The following is a 16,176-nucleotide window of genomic DNA, read 5'->3' as shown; positions in this document are numbered from 1 at the left end:
GAGCCCACTAAGCCAGCAGTGTTTTCCTGTGGCACGTGCTTCTGGAGCGCCGCCCACGGAGCCAGCAGCTCTGCAGGAAGGACATGCTCACCCCAGCGGAGAATGAAATACGATAGTCACTGCATTCTGATTTTGTAATAAAACGCATCATCTGTTAATACAACAGTAACTCCTCACACAGATTTGTGTACTCTTAGTGCCTGGTTTTTGAATTATTAGTACATAAACAATGCTATGTAGTAGTTCATAATACTATGTTTATTAAACAGTATTTTAGTCTCAAAATACTATATAGATAGATAGATAGATAGAGGTAGATCTTTAAGACATTGTCGTCTCAAAAGTAGCATACATGTCAAAAAAGTGAGAGCATTTGTCGGTTTTAATAAAGGTCTAGCCTAGTTTGTGTTAAACATCTGGATCTTATTAAAAAAAGAGTTTTTTGTTGAATTAGTACTTTAATTTATCTATTGTTACTGCACTAAACGGTTCTTTTATGTGCAATTTGGTTTCATAATGCATTCTTGTGGTGCTCGTGTTTTTCTCACCCTTTGGAGGCAGAAAAAGGCTATTAAGACGCAGCTTAAGGGATGCACATCCCAAATTCATTAAAGCAATAAAAACATAGTTTTTCCAACTTGGCATGATTTTCAGCCCATTGCAACAGCTCTCTCCATCCCTGCATCAGCTGCAGCCTCCCCAGGAGGAATCTGTACGGCCCAGCTTGCAGCCGACTGGAACAATCATGCAGTCACACCTCCTTAACAGAAGGGGCCCCCTCACTCTGTTACAAACTCATCCTTTCAGGGAGAGGCGTCCTTGTGGCGCAGCGGGTTGCAGCACTGAATGGATTTTCACAAGCCGAGGATTAGAATTTGGCCTTGTCTTGTTTGATTCCTCATCTCTTTTATACCATCAAAACTCCATTAAAGTGGGCCTTGTACTTTAATACAAACAGATGGCTAAGACTCTATGTTTATCCAGACAGCTAAATATTACATCTTAATTCTTTAAGACTTGTTTTTTATAGATTTTTTAAGACAAAATTTCTATATCTACTCTTCTGACTCCTTCCTGTTTATCAATTGTTTTTTTTTATTTTGCCCCCTTTCGTTCTTTTCAATCAGCCATTCCAATCCGAACCACCATCCCTTATATAATTCAGAGGTCACCCTTTGGTCACAGCTAATTTGGTTTTTTATCCATCATTTCCTCTTCCCCCCTGTAATTATTTGTGTTAATGCATTTTTGCAAGTCTGGAGAGATTCAGTGACGAGTCCAATCTTCCAGCTCGTCTAAAGCTAATCGTTGCAGGCTTATCTGAGAGGACTGCTGCTGTCGGCAGCTCCAGCCAGAGGCGGGTCGGACTGAGCCGGGTTTATCCGACTGGATTCAGCCGCAGATGAATGAGAGAGGCTCAACAGGCGAGTGTGTATGTGTGTGTGTGTGTGTGTGCGTGTGTGTGTGTCCTTTGCAGAAGCCTCCACCACACCACCTGACTTCACCTCCTGCAGGAGATGATTGCGCCCTCCTTCCCTCCTCCAATCACCAGGCTGGGCGGGAAGCATAAAAGCCTCAAGCAACCCCTGTTCCAGTGGCAGCTGAATTCCTGGGAGGACTCTGTTTCATTAGCTTGCCCCTGCTTTTGGACTTGGCATTAGAAGCCTGTGGAAATGGCCTGGTTTTCCCTCTGTGTGTGATCTTTGTTTTCGGTTATTAAGTGTCTTGGTTTAGTGTCTTGGTGACATCCCTCTGGTTTAAGTCCCACTTTGGTTTTGTTATTTTTTGCCTAAGTGCCTGAGCATTTAAGTTTGTTACCTTCTTTCACCTTTGCAGCTGTCAATCAAATAAACGGCTGCACTGACAGTCTTTAAACCTTACCCCTCATCCCACCCCTCCCTTGGGGTGGGATGTAACAGCATGAAAACTAAACCTACAGTCACATGTTGGTACACAGCACCCTTATTCCCCTCAGTTCACCCTCACAGCATCTAATACTTTCTTATCCTTTTGTGGTATTAATGCATTAGCACACTGTAAACCCGAACGTTCAAAGTTATTAAATATGACGAGTAGCTAATACCAAAAATAAAAAAGCTCTACTAACTCAAACATATAAAGTTTGCGTAACACATTCCCTGTTTTAAATATATGTAACTAATCATTTTTAGTTTAAAATAAAATATGTTTAAGTTAAGTAAATTAAACAAAAGACATAATTTAGGTGTAATTTCTAGAATTAAGTATTGCATTCTGGATTTCTTATTTCTGTTTTTTCAAACAGGTGGATTAAAAAGTTCGCTGCCCCGCTTACTCGCAGATTTTGCTCGAAAATGTTAATTTTTTTTAAATATAATGTATTTGAATATGTGGTAGCCCTGGAATTTTCCAAAGCATACTTTAGCATTTTGCAACCCAGTTTAAAAAACCTTTGAAAAGAAACATTTAAAAATTTAAATAATAAATATATAAAATAGAAAAAGACAACAGAAAAAATAGATACATTGTTAGAAATTGTTAAAAATGTCATTTCATATTATTGTTGTTTTTGTTTTTGGAGAAAAATGCTTAAGAAAAAACAAACTAGTAAACATTTTGTTTGGTTTCCTTATTTTTTCTTTTATTTTGAAAAGGTATGCAGTCTCTAGCTGACATGATCCATGTGACCCGCAACAGCCAATCGGGTTGTTGCAGATTTGAGAGCTCTCATGTACGTTAGCGGAGCGACGTTTCCCAAACAAGGCAGAAGACAAGACGAGAAATTATCAGAGTTCGGGTTGTGTTTTTATTTGCCACCTGTTTTGCTAGGAAGAAGAAAAAACAAGACAATTTTCCTTTACCGAACAGGACTCAGTGAGTGTTAAAAAAAGCAGACTCAGGCAGTGAATTTGTGTTGTATCATATTTGTCAAGTTTGTAAACGTTTTGGCGCGTTATGGTAGGCTTCGCCCGGACATTCCACCCGACACTACTAGTACAGTAGTTGCTGCGTAGCTTCAAATAGTTCTGTTGGGGGGAAAAACGTATTTTTTAAATTATTTTACGGATTGTCAGGTATTTTGTTTCGCGCATTAAAGTGTACTTTATCATATTGGAATAATAGAATAGTAAGGTTAGGCCGAAGAAAGAGAGAGAACGGATTCATTTCCTAGATCCATGTGCGGAATGAAACAAGATGGCGAGGCATCGCTCAACTCTGAACTTGTTAAGTTACCCTAAGGAGCAAGCGCCCCCTGCTGGACATTGGACAAGCCCTTTCTAATTAATATTAGCGTTTTACGACGACTGTTTATGAATCCACTTTGTTCTGAAGATTTTTAAAAAATGGTGGTTTATTTAAAAAATACATTTAAATACATCTTTTGGCAAAAATTGTTCAGACGCAATGCATTGTGGTCTATATTTGTAAATCTAGTGAGCCATGATGCGCACTGTTTTTTTTTGCAGAGACTTCTGGGAAATTTCTAAGGCACTCGGATTTTGGAATTGTAGATTTGGAAGGCACTGCAAAATGACGAACGCACTATATAGTGATAAGGGTGGTAATATGGACGCAACCTGGGTTTCAAAAGCATTTATTTTTTTCAGTTTCCAGCAACGTTCTCTCTGCTTTTCCTCCTGCCTGCAGTGTCCTGTCCAACGGTTATTGAGCTTCTGGACCTGTGGCCTGCCCTGAAAATGGAGTCGGGGGGTAATACTATGGATCAGCTCTCCACTTAAAATGAAAATTATGATTCTTACTCATTTGGCATCCATGTGCTGCTTTATAAATTTGTGAGATATTTTTATTTTTAATTGAAGTCTGTTGTTGCGTTTTTCTTCTCCTGCTGTTATTTTTATTCAGGTGTATGCAGAGTTTCAGCGGATTACAAGTCGGAACCTGCCCAACGCTTTTTATGCTAAACTTGACCATCATCTTCCTCGACTTATGACTATATTCAGACAAAAGGCATCAAAAACTGGAGGGACTGCAGGTGCTCTGGCAGAAATATTAAAAAATTATGATCAGCAGGTAAATCAATTATTTGATATCTCAAGTTTATCCAGTAGTGATGAGTGTTTTACTGTTTATTTTTAGGGTTTTTTTTCTTCTTCTTTTGACAAATTAGCTTGAGTTTTTACCCCTAATATTGCATTTGGTCCTTTTTGTATTTTCCATTTTTCTGATTGCATTGACGATGTGAACAAATTGACAAAAGCTTTAAGTAAATAGACTTCTGCATCTGTACCTTTTTGTTTTTTTATGTAAGCTGGAAATCCAGGACATTCACACCAAGCGCACTACTGTTCTTCACGCCCTGCTGGTTTATCTGCATGAGGATGTCTCTGAAGTTTTTAAAACTTGCACAGTGAGTTTCTTTAAGTAACCAAAAGATACTACTGTTTATTTTGTAAATGGTTTATAAAAATGCCAATGTAATTTTGTTTAGTCTATACAGTTTTCATAAATGGTCTGTTTTCTTTGGTGTCGCTACATAGGAACTGAATTGGCATATTGTTTCCTGTGATAAGATCTTCAGTAAGACAAACTTGAACAGGATTAGTTCATCAGCTTAATATGTATTTGTCACTGCATTTAGATTCTCTGGTAAGTTGATTGATTTGTGTGTAGAACAGGTGGTTTCTGTTTATCACTATAGAGGTATTGGGTTTTAACAGGACTCTCTTAAATAAAGATACACCATATTTTCTGTTGATTTGATTATGATTGGCATCTCTCTTTTTCTTTTTTTAGAAAATTAATTCAGAATGAGTCTGATGAGCCAGAGCTTGATGGTGTTGCAGTGGAGCTTCTTATTGTCATCAATGACCATCAGTGCACTATGAGCCTGTAAAAATCTCTGTTGTGATGAAGTGTCAGCTTCCCCAGATTCGGTGATGCCTTCATGGTAATGTTTGGACTCATCTATGCAATGCATCTCAAATATCCCAAAGCACTGACCAACACGGTTGAATTTACTCAAAAGATTTGACTTGGTGTAGAACGGAAGTTCTACACCAGAGGCGCGTGCCGCGTGGAGGCAAGAGTGTGTCAACAGTGACACACTCTTGCACCAACAGTGCTGGTTCAGAAAACAAGAACGTAAAGTCACTGAAAGCTTTCTTTGTCTTCCTCCTGTGTACTAAAGCCATGAAAGTCTTCCTCCTTAGTGTCGGATTGGAATAGCATTAGCTATTGTTCGCTGCACCCTCTCAGTCTCTCCGTTGTCGCTGTCAGTGTCACTTGGCAAATTCACAGCGCCGCTTGTGCTGTCCTCTCCGTCACACAGTAGACCGGCTTTTCTAAATCCATTGGTGATTGTTGATTTTTTTTCCACACTGCTCCATGCTGTCAGGATCCACTGGCAGACTTGTGCAAAAGTTGCTCTTTGCATGCGGCCGGTTTTGGTAAACGATTTCTCGCCGCTGGTCATCCAAGCCTCCCATTCAACTCGGAGGGCCACTTTAAATGCACGATTCACACTTATGTCAAGTGGCTGCAAAAACTTAGTTGTGCCCCCAGGAATCACAGCTGGAATGGAGTTTGTCCTCTTGATGGCTGCTTTCACAGAATCTGTAATATGGGCCCTCATGCTGTCCAAAACGAGTAACCCTTTTTTTCTATGAAAAAATCCTCCTGGTCGCTTGCCACAACACTCGGTCAACCACTCTTTCATTAGGCTCTCTACCATCCAGCCTTTCGTGTTAACTTTCACGACAATGTCTTTCGGGAGTTTTTCTTTTGGCATAGTAATCTGTTAAAAAATAACCATTGGCGGGAGCTTCAGTCCGGATGCAGTGCAGCCCAAAACACAGGTGAAATGCATCTTCTCATGGCCGGTTGTTTTCAGTGTTATAGATGCTTCACCTTTCTTGTTGACGGTCCTGTTGAGGGGCAGGTCAAACGTCAGCGGCACCTCATCCATATTTATGATGTCTGGTCCGATGGAATTCTGTTATATTTTTTTTTTGAATAAATCTGTGAAAATGTGCGTCTTTTTCCTCGTAGTCAGGAGGGAGTTGCTGACACAGAGTTGTCCGTGTCCTGATGGACAGACCTTTTCGTCTCATAGATCTAAGACACAATGACGGTCCTCCTTTGAAATCCTGAATTCTCTTTTCGGTGGCGATTGTTTTTGCTTTCAGTCTGATCTGCACAGTGGAAACACCTCGACCATCTGCTCTCTGTGTGTTCACCCAGTCTTCAAGAATGTTCTCCAGTTCGGGCCACCTGCTTTTATTACCTCTGAAAGCTTTTTTCGTCCTTTTACATTGCTCCAGTTCTTCCCGCTGCCGTTTCCAGCGTCTCACCATTGATTCATTTATGCCATGTTTTGCGTGCAGCAGCTCTATTTCCTTCTTTATCCGCCAGCTCGATTGCACTTGACTTGAAAGCTGCGTCATATGAATTTCTTCTTGAATTTTCCATGTTGAGTGTTCGTGCAATTCCTTCACAAAGCGGGAATTTACACAAAACTTGCGTCTTCCTCTACACAAATACCGTATTCCCCCTGTCTCACGCTTACCTTTTCTGCTCGCCCCCCTAGCAGCCGTTAGAAAAAATGCATAAATTAGCTGCATTATTGAATAAGACGCAGGGTTGAAAGCGTGTGACAAAAGTAGCGGCTTATAATCCGGAAATTACGGTACACTATTCTGCATTTGTTCAGGCAGTAGCCTCAAAGTTCACACTGTATGTACGTTTTTATTAAGTGTAATTTTCTTTAATTTCAACATTGCACAGGAGAGAATGAGCAAATATTATTGTTAGGAAGATCTTTATAACATTGCACTTTATTTAGGTAACTATTGCTCATTGTTTTTTTAGGCAATCATTTGCCTAAAAATATAGAAGTTTTGAAATGCGTGGTTTTGAGTTTACTGACTCAAAAAATATGATTACGCCTGTACAAGAAGGTAACTAATAAAGATTAAGTTCTGTTAAGGTAAAATTATGCTGTTGTGTTATTTTCTTTTATCAGACTTTTAAGTTTATCAACTTAAAATAATTGTGGCAAATGAGTTTTGGTAACTTGTTCGGGTTTACACTGCAGCATCACAGCCACAGGAACACATTTCTCACCAATGTTGTGGATTCAAAGCTGAAAACGTGGATTTCAGCTGCGCTACAACTCACAAAATGACCGCAGAGAAGTTAATTGCTAAAGCTAAAGATAGTGATGCCTCTCTGGTCTTCCACAGCTTGCTCTGCTAGAACAGCAAGAGCTCTCCTGTCTTCCGTGGTTAAAGTGAAAAGACTCGTGGTAAAAACGTGCTCAGAAACTGATCTGAGAGCTGCTGGGCCTAGCGGAACAGCCACGACCTCTGATTGGCTGTTAAAAGCAGTTCCCCTTTATGAGGGGTTTGGTGGACTCGGTGATGCATTCAAGCATTCTAGGACATTTAAAACTTTGCATCTGGAAATAATTGAAAGTATTTAATGGATTCATTTTAAAAGAAAAAAAATATACAATTAAAACTCAGTTCACAAGAAAATCTTCCTATCAACCAGTCTGACCAATCCCCTGCCGTTTAGTTCCTCTAGGCATTATGGGTAGTGTAGTCGAATCAAGTTCATGACAGCTTTTATGCTTTATGCACAATATAATTTGTTGGACCTCTGGGTCTGGAAAATAAAGTACATGTGTTGTAAAATCAAAATTTGCACAAATGTTTTAGTATTTTTCTGATTGTATCGATTCATACACCAAAAAGTAAACTAATGCTAAAGTCACATGCCGTGTAACTTAGCAACAGACTGTGACATCACTGATATCAGAGAGCCCCATTTTATAAGTTGCTTAGCTACACGGTTAAACCACAACATTCTTCGACCTCTAAAGTGAAGCACACATTTTGAGACGAGGGAAAGTTTTTCCGATTTACTCAAGTTTTTGTGTAATAGACAGCGAACGATCACAGACAAAGATGGACCATCCAAAATATACTGGTAAATGAGAGTCCCGACAAAACTCAGTTGCATGTTTGCTTCGTAAAGATGCCAAAGTTTGGTTTTTGTGTTGCTATGATAATATTTTAACTCATCCTGCTTTTCCAAAGAAGTTGAGAGGAAGACCCGTCCTGAAAAGAAGAAAAAAGTGACATTCCCTGGGCCAATTGAGACTCCTGAATCTGAGCCTACAAAACCATCTACCAGCACCCAAGACAACACCCCAGTGAGAAAACTAAAGAAAAACAGACGGGAAGACAAAGAGGAAGAAGAAATAATAAAGCCAAAGAAGATGAAAACTCCTCTAAAAGGTAAATAAGCTGACACAGACCCCAAACAACACGACAACCTGTAGGCTGAACAGAATAGGTCTAATTCTAATTTATTTTTAAAGGACATGTCTGTAATAATTTACGGTACAGTGCAACAAAAAGAAATTAAAAGTCAGAAAATTAAAAGAATAAAACTAGCACGACAAATTTCTTTCAGACCATCTCAAAAGTGGAGTTGCTGGTATTTTTAAGTTTTTGTGGGCCTCAAAGCTCATTCTAGCTGTCAACTGTTGTCCAAACCTTTAACGTACATTTCACAACATTACATGTGTAATAAACATTTTTTCGAGAATGTTTCATACTGAAGTGTTTTTCAGAATTTATCAATTTAAACATAAACACTAAAAAGTAGCCAAAGTCACGTGCTGTGTAACTTAGCAACAGACTGTGACATCACTGATATCAGAGAGCCCGGTTTTCAGAGTCGCTTAGCAACACTCTCCGACAACAAAAAGAGAAAAAGTAAGGCGCATACATTAAAACTAAGTAAACATTTTTTGTTAATCAAGTTTTTCTGTAATAAACAATGAATGATCATGAACAAAGGTTTTGCCAAGGACAAACCAAAATATAGTGCAGTGATGAAAGTCTTCCGGGAATTCCCGGAAATCCGGGTTTTTGAGCAAACCGAACGTACTTTCCGGGAAATAAAGACCTGATCTCTACGGACAAATCGCTTTCCGGATTAAAAAATGGTCTGAAATCAGCTAATTTTAGCTTTATTTTCTATATTTCTCCGCAGATCGCTTCCTCTATGGTCGTGGCCATCTCTCGTCTTCCCGGCCTAATTGACCAATGACGGGACGTTTTAGTTGCTTTCGGATGCGTCGACGGGTCTGATTGGCTCTGTCTGCACCACGTGGTCAGCGTGACTCGCTTCCCTAGAGACCAAAACTGGCGGACCCACGCTAAACTTTCACAAACACATCTGAAGAGTTTGCGATCAAATTTGTGTTAAAATAATGGCAGGCATCGTCATTATTGAGCGTGGTCACGACCTCAGTTGTGAGAAAACGATAAAAAACAAATTGAAGTGGTCTTGGCTGGAAAAAAAAGATTTTTAAGGTAGTGTAGGTCAAATACTTTTTTGTGTAAAATAATCTCAAAACCACATTTTGAAATAATTTCAATTTTAGTTTTGAGTTTCAGTTTTTATTTGAATACATTTCTTTATCTAATTTATTTGTATTTCCTAATTACCATGATTTAGTTCAGTATAGTTGACATTACTTACAAGTATTTGATGGTTTGGACCCGCACTCCCTTAAAAAATAATGTTTACAATGTTTAGCTTAGTTTGTATGTTTGTTTTGATATTTCCCAGATTACTTAGTATTGGTGTTAAAGAATTGATGTATTATGTTATAGAATTATAGTTTAAAGCAGATCCCATATTTTGATGTAATTATAGTTTGAGAAAACAGTGCAAGTGGATGTTGTACATCAGTCATTTCTAAAGCAGAAATAATGTATAAATAACTGAGGTATTTTCATAGAATATCATAGTTACTGGTGTTCTTTTTGCCATTTGGGGCTTTGATGTTACTATATTTTAGCAATTGTATGTTTTGCAGCTTTAAGGAAAAGCGTAGATTGTAGGATTGTGTTACTTTGAACAATTTTCCAAATTCTTTTTTGGGACCAGCAAGTCCTTAATGGAGAGTCAAACTAGGGGTTTGAATGACAAATCATGATGCTCCAATTAGTCTTAGTTTCTTGATAAAGAAGTGAATAACTAGCTGCCAGAATGCACCAGAATGCATCTAAGACCACGTATTTTTCCAAAATTTCGCTCTGTGCCCGCCATATCGCTCAAAGAAAAGTTCAGGGATTTTTTCCTTACCTGACTTTCATCACTGATAGTGGTAAATGAGAGTCCCCGAAAACCTTTAGTTACACATTTGCTTCGTAACGATGACAAACTTTGTGTTTTTGTGATAACATCTCAACTTATTCAGCTTTTCAAATAAAAGCCCCCAACACATTGAAATACTTGATGTGAACCCGAGCTGTAAACTGTGAAGATATAAAGAAATGATCTCTTTTTTTTCCCCCCTCCATTTTCAGAGTGTGGTATTAGCATGGCACAACAAGATGAGACATTTTCAGATGTTGGACAAACCAAAACGTTGAGAAGAAGGCTTCACCTAGAAAGAAGAAACAGAAGCAGAAGCATGTGTTCCATGAAGCAATTGAGTCTTCTGAATCTGAGCCTTCACAACCATCTACCAGCACCCTAAAGAGAAAAAGACAGGAAGACAAAGAGGAAGAAGAAACAATAGAGTCGAAGAAGATGAAAACTACTCTGAAAGGTAAAAAAGCTGACACAGACCCCATGGTTTTTTCGAAGGACAAGAAAAGAAAAATCAACAATAAGAGTCATAACAAATTACGGACCTCTAAAGAATCATACTCCTCTCATATTAAAACATTAAAATGAGTTGTCTTTCTTTTTAACTCTGCTTTAACTGCAAACACTGCAACCAAATGAATGTCTCTATTTTTCATCAACATATTTTACATTTCCTGAGCACTAATCTAAACTGTACTGAACCTTAAAATGGTTTGGTTGTTACAATCAAAGCAACCGTCTGTAGTTCGACTTTCCTAAGGTTGCTTCTTAAAATGCTCAGCTCATTTAAAAAAAATACATACTTAAAACACACTTAAATACAGTTTTGCCTCTAAGCTTTAGCACAAAGGGGGAGTAGAGGTGTACAAAATAAAAAGTTCTGCAATAAGAAAACCCTTTTTTTTGTCATTTTCAGATTCCAGTTCCAGTGACGCCAAACAAATTCCAACATCCTCAGAGATAACTAAGAGGGACGACTTGATTACTGATAAAGGTCTGATGATTTAATAAAATGTTCCTTTTGATTCTACTGTTACTTTATGTTTCATAATATAATTTTCAATAATAAATGAACTAATATTGCATTTCTGTTTTTTTTTTGTGTTCAGATAAATTTGAAGCCAAATATGTGGAAGAATATTACTTTGCTGCATGAGGTTATGGATCCATATATAGTGGCTTTCGCAAATCTGACGACCTACCAGTAAGTGTTGCGTATGCAGCTCCAGTAAATGAGCTACAGAGTTTTTATAAAACTATGTACTTGGATGCATTAATTTATAATCGGACTGTTGATGTTTGTGGTCTGAATGGTCTAAATTAAAATAGATTTTGATGAAGGGGTAATCTAAATGATCCCATTTAGTCTCCTGTCAGTCATCTCACAGTCAGAAATGCTCTTGTTTTTGTCTTGCAGGTAGCCATCAAGCACATTTTCAAACGAAAAATCCCAAATAACAGAATGGTAAGATGCTTGAGCCAAATTCTTCTGCTTATCTCTGCTCTAAATGGGTTTCTGTTCTTCTCTTCCTCATGATCTCTTTGTTTTGATTCTTCAGGATGATGGCAATGGAAAAATGATTCCTTCTGAAGTGGCCATAATGTTAAAGTTACAAGATGAGTCCATTCATTCAGACGGAAAAGCAGCGCCAGTAGCCCTGTTGGACTGGTATGAGATAGCTGGAGAAATCCTCCTGGTCATGGAGAGACCACTCCCTTGTGAGGACCTACGTCATTACATTAATAGCCATGGAGGCAAACTGCAAGAAAAAGAAGCCAAGGTAGGCCCGTGTACAGTCTGTGTTGGTTTGAAACGTTTATTCAATGCAGCCTTGTTTCATAAAGTAGTTAAGTGTTCAATGAATACAGGGGAGTACTTCTAAAGCTACATACACACTGGGCATGTGATGCGTGGTCAAGAACGTGCTAAACGCAGCTTCTTGAACACGAATCTAGCCCATGGTTTTCACACTGGACAAGCAGGGGCGGGCTTCTTCGCCTTTATCTACTATTTCCAAGCTCACGTCTGCCACCTACAGTTGGGAGGCCTGGTGCAAGATGTTAATTAAGGCAGTGCAAATCTCTCGATTTGGACACAAAATGTAAACTTTTGTGAATTGGAGGGGATGTCATCCATACTTCACAACTAAATGCGAGCTCCCGATTGATCAAAATTCAACCTGGTTTGACTTGCAACACAAGCATATTACTCAGCTTATTACTTCTTTTTTATGTCTTTCAGATCATAATGAAGCAGATCATTCGCACAGCCATAGACCTTGAGGACAGAAATATCTTCCATCAAGATATCAAAACTGATAACATCCTCATTCAAACCCAGAAAAATACACCACAAGCTCGTCTGATAGACTTTGGAGTGAGCTGCATGGCAGAAAAGGATTCCATCCTCAGAGGATTTTCAGGTAGAAGATCTGCATCCACAAATAAAAACATGGAAAATGAGCATGAATATGAATAATGTTTATTTTTTTTCCAGGAACTCCCATAAATGGCCCCCCAGAAGCATTTAGAGGCTTTTGTAGCCCTGGATCAACCACAGTGTGGCAGCTTGGAGTAGTTCTGTATGAAACTCTCCATTACTGCAACGATTTCTCAACAATACATTTTCTCAAAGGGGATCAGATGATTGACAATGAACTGTCAGAAGGTAAGAAATAATCTTTCTCTGCATGGATGCTTGGGCTCTGACCTTCATCTTTACTTCACTTTACTTTACTTTACTTTACTTTCTCCAGAGTGCCAAGACTTTTTCCAAGCATGTTTAAATACTTCCGAAGAACAGCGCCCCTTCCTCCAATATCTCCTCCACCATCCATGGCTCAGATCAATCTAGGACAATACGGATGAGACCTTCAAGATGCTAAAACAAAGAAAAAGAAAACACACTCACACCCACACACACACAGGGACAGAGAACTCAAATGTCTGAAATTTGAGAAAGTTTAGAAATGTTAGCAAAAATCATAAACCTAAATTGACCTTAGAATATATATGTAGAGTGTAAAGGAAAATGATAAATACTAAAGTTTAGCTGCAAGTAGGGGCAAATGATGGCAATGTTCTAAGATGAAAGTTGGCTCAGTTTTTACTCTTAGTACTACGTAGGTAACTGTGCCAAATTTCAAATTGGAATTGGTTTCAAAAGTGGCATTTTCCATGATTACTAGTGTTTACCAACACTTTTGTTAAAGTACCCCAGACTTGCACGATACCCTGCTTTTTTTTCAGTCTTCCTTTGCTTTGATGTTTGGAAACACGGCACTAGGCAGCGTTAAAACCAGAATGTTGTTAAAAGAAACATAGTATAGTAGAATTGAAAATTCAGATGGGGTAGCGATCCAACTAGTTAAAGGAAAACTGGACACATCTCCTCACTGGCGTTAAATGCCTTCTGGGTTCTCTGTCTCCACTGATTGTGCTAATGCTGACTCTCCCGGAAAGAACTGCCTCGTTTTCCTCGTTCCAGTGACCGGGACCCGTCTGTGTTGCTGGGACCTTCGTCGATGCCGTGTGGGGATCTCCTCCAGAGAGAGTTGGCAGGACCTTCTGAGTGTCAAATTTCGGTGAGTTGTTATCCTAGACAATCACTACAGTATGTAAAAATAAAGTAAATGTCCCCAAAATCAAGCTGTAGATGTTACAGCAGTGTCATTCCCTAACATGCTGTTCTTCTCTTTTCAACAGGACTCCTTGGCGTGGTGGTGCAGCTCCTTTGACCCCCCTGCCGTCGTCTTCATAGAGAGCTTGGGCAGAAGAGGAGCGTGCTCCACCCAAACCGGGTGGATTTAATTGGCAGAAAGAAAAACCTAAAAACTAGGAGGGGACGTGCAAACACCAGACGAGGCTTTTTAATTCATCTGTAAAAACGTAAAATTAGAAGCTCAGAAATCATTTTAATTAGAAGCGTAGTTAAGTCTAACAAGGTTGCATAGTGTTTAGGGAATCAAAAGATGTTGTTTATTGCGGATCTGACTATTTTCCGAAAACAAGCAAATAGAGGGAGAGGGAAAGCATGCGCCAAATGTATAAAGGGAAGAATGCATTAGGAAGGGGCTACCAACACAAACTGAATACAGGGGGGAAAGAAACTTAGGGACAATCAATATTTCTGTAGTTAAAAAGACAGATGTGGTCCCGTTACACGTGTATGGGTTTTCCCTGGGCCCTTTGGCCTTCTCCCACATCTTAAAGACGTGTCTCAAAGTTTATTTGTTGCATACCGAAACCTAGCTTTTCTTGATAAATTGGGATTTAAAATTCTTGAAAAGAATCGGTAAAAGTAGGACGGTCCAAACCTCAAACGGCTTCCTACATGAACTTTTGCAAAAGCAAAAATAAACTTAAGAGCCTGCACAAAACCGTACTAGGTCTTCAAAAGCAAAAACAGTCAATTAAAAAGCACTGTTTTTTTTTTAATTTGGCATTGATGAAATAAAGAAGGCAAAATTGGAAGACTTGTCATGTTTTTTGTTGTTTTATGTTTTTTTGTTGGTTAAACACAGAAACTTAAAAACAAGGTCTAATAATCTACCAACAATAAATAAAAAGATTATGTTTTTTTCTCTCGAAATGAAGTTAACAGTATTTTAAAGCTTCTTTTCTTAAATTACCAGCAATTGTGTTTGAAATAAACTTGAATGAGTTTATTGGTAGTGACAAATGGCAGTAAGAATATATATTATACTTTGTTGAAAAAAACTAGATATATGTATTTATATTTTTAACTGAAAATAAATTCTTTATAGGATTCTAAACAGTGAAGAAGAGCCCTAAGTGGTGTGACCACATCCTGATTGGAAGAAACATTGGCTTTTAGAAACTGAACAAAACGAAGCTTAGAGTTTGATAACTGTCTTTACATCCACCCACCTGCTAATCAAAACAACAAAATAACTTAATCCTGTGAATTTGAGATTTGAAAAAATAAAATCAAATTAGGAAGTACCACAGTAATTGTCAGTTTTTAAACATTCTCCAATATTTTGTAAAAACAATTGCATTATCTCTTCGATTAAATTATTTCTGTAGCAGTGAGGAACTAGTGCAACCAAAACTGAACAGAAAAACTTACGGAGAACATTGCTGCAATGCAAGACAATATGTTGGAAGAATGTTCCTGCACATTTTAGCATTTGGTGAGGTTGTAGAAAATAATGACGAATATTAGGTTTTTCACCACAGACAACTGAAATGTTGGTTTGACGAGATCAGGTAATGCAGGAAAACTAGTTTTGCATAAAAAATGAGGTCTCAGTCACTTGTTTTGAAACTGGACTTTTTTTGGGTCAAGAGTGGACAAAAACTTTCCAGATGAACAGCAGGCTGAGCTGCTGACAGTATAAATGATTTAATATTTATGTTTTGAAACATTTGAAAAAATGTCTCCTGATTTGGTCCCAACTTTCCTTTGAACTGAAGTCCAACATGAAGAAGGTTAAAAGTCTTCAACCACAAAGATCCTCCTGCTTCAAACTGAGGGAATGAGGGCAAAGTTAACCACTTAAATAAAAAAGGAGGGGAATGAACTCCAAACGTAGCACTGATTCACTGGAAATAAAAGTGCCTTTCCTAAAAGACAAGGTAAGTTTAAGTGTGCCAAGCACGAAGGAGACGCAGAACCGAATGCGGAAGACGTTGAACCGAATGGAGGAGACGTTGAACCAAATGCAGAGGACGTGCCTCATGGATGGGAACATTTCAACTGAAACACAGGAACCTCAGAGATGATAAAACACTTGAAATTAGAAAAGAAAAAAAAAGGATTAAGCTGCGAGGAGCTGAAAATATTCCAAATATGAATACTATTTCAATCACTAATACAAATTACAATGTAACCTAACCAAAATATTATTTTTAAGAATATAATTTTAAATTAAGACAATCGATCTCATTTTAATGTATCTTACCCAAATTTATTGATACCTTTAATGTAACCAAATTATGTCATGAAGATAACGCACACACCTAACTCGCAGTCTTTTGAATGGATGACACCTGCATACTAGGAGGGGGCACACAATCAGGAGTGGAAAGAGGGGTGTG

The 16,176-nt window shown here is 38.4% G+C and overlaps 1 protein-coding gene across 6 annotated transcripts; it reads left to right on the top strand.

The window, feature by feature from the left end:
- The first annotated feature begins 294 nt into the window (after nucleotides 1-294).
- On the top strand, nucleotides 295-14,586 carry LOC105357081 (serine/threonine-protein kinase pim-1-like). Of its 6 annotated transcripts, XM_078942178.1 has the most exons (16): nucleotides 295-2,853; nucleotides 3,447-3,538; nucleotides 3,628-3,690; nucleotides 3,844-4,011; nucleotides 4,250-4,348; nucleotides 4,735-4,888; nucleotides 8,040-8,240; nucleotides 10,329-10,573; nucleotides 11,030-11,107; nucleotides 11,223-11,317; nucleotides 11,531-11,578; nucleotides 11,673-11,894; nucleotides 12,356-12,536; nucleotides 12,611-12,781; nucleotides 12,870-13,697; nucleotides 13,819-14,586. In XM_078942178.1, exons 11-15 carry the CDS (start codon nucleotides 11,576-11,578, stop codon nucleotides 12,965-12,967), a joined length of 675 nt encoding a protein of 224 aa, XP_078798304.1. In that variant the 5' UTR covers nucleotides 295-2,853; nucleotides 3,447-3,538; nucleotides 3,628-3,690; nucleotides 3,844-4,011; nucleotides 4,250-4,348; nucleotides 4,735-4,888; nucleotides 8,040-8,240; nucleotides 10,329-10,573; nucleotides 11,030-11,107; nucleotides 11,223-11,317; nucleotides 11,531-11,575; the 3' UTR covers nucleotides 12,968-13,697; nucleotides 13,819-14,586. The 6 variants fall into 6 exon arrangements, with proteins under 6 accessions (XP_078798304.1, XP_078798305.1, XP_078798303.1 ...); XM_078942179.1 differs by lacking the exon at nucleotides 3,447-3,538; XM_078942177.1 differs by having other exon boundaries at nucleotides 3,447-3,690.
- The last annotated feature ends 1,590 nt before the right edge of the window (nucleotides 14,587-16,176 follow it).

This window comes from Oryzias latipes, chromosome 23 (assembly GCF_053564925.1).
Source record: "Oryzias latipes strain Hd-rR chromosome 23, Olatipes_Hd-rR_3.1".
Taxonomy (NCBI): Eukaryota; Metazoa; Chordata; class Actinopteri; order Beloniformes; family Adrianichthyidae; genus Oryzias; species Oryzias latipes.
The sequence above is the reverse complement of the archived record's forward strand: the minus strand, read 5'-3'. Positions and strand labels throughout refer to the sequence as shown.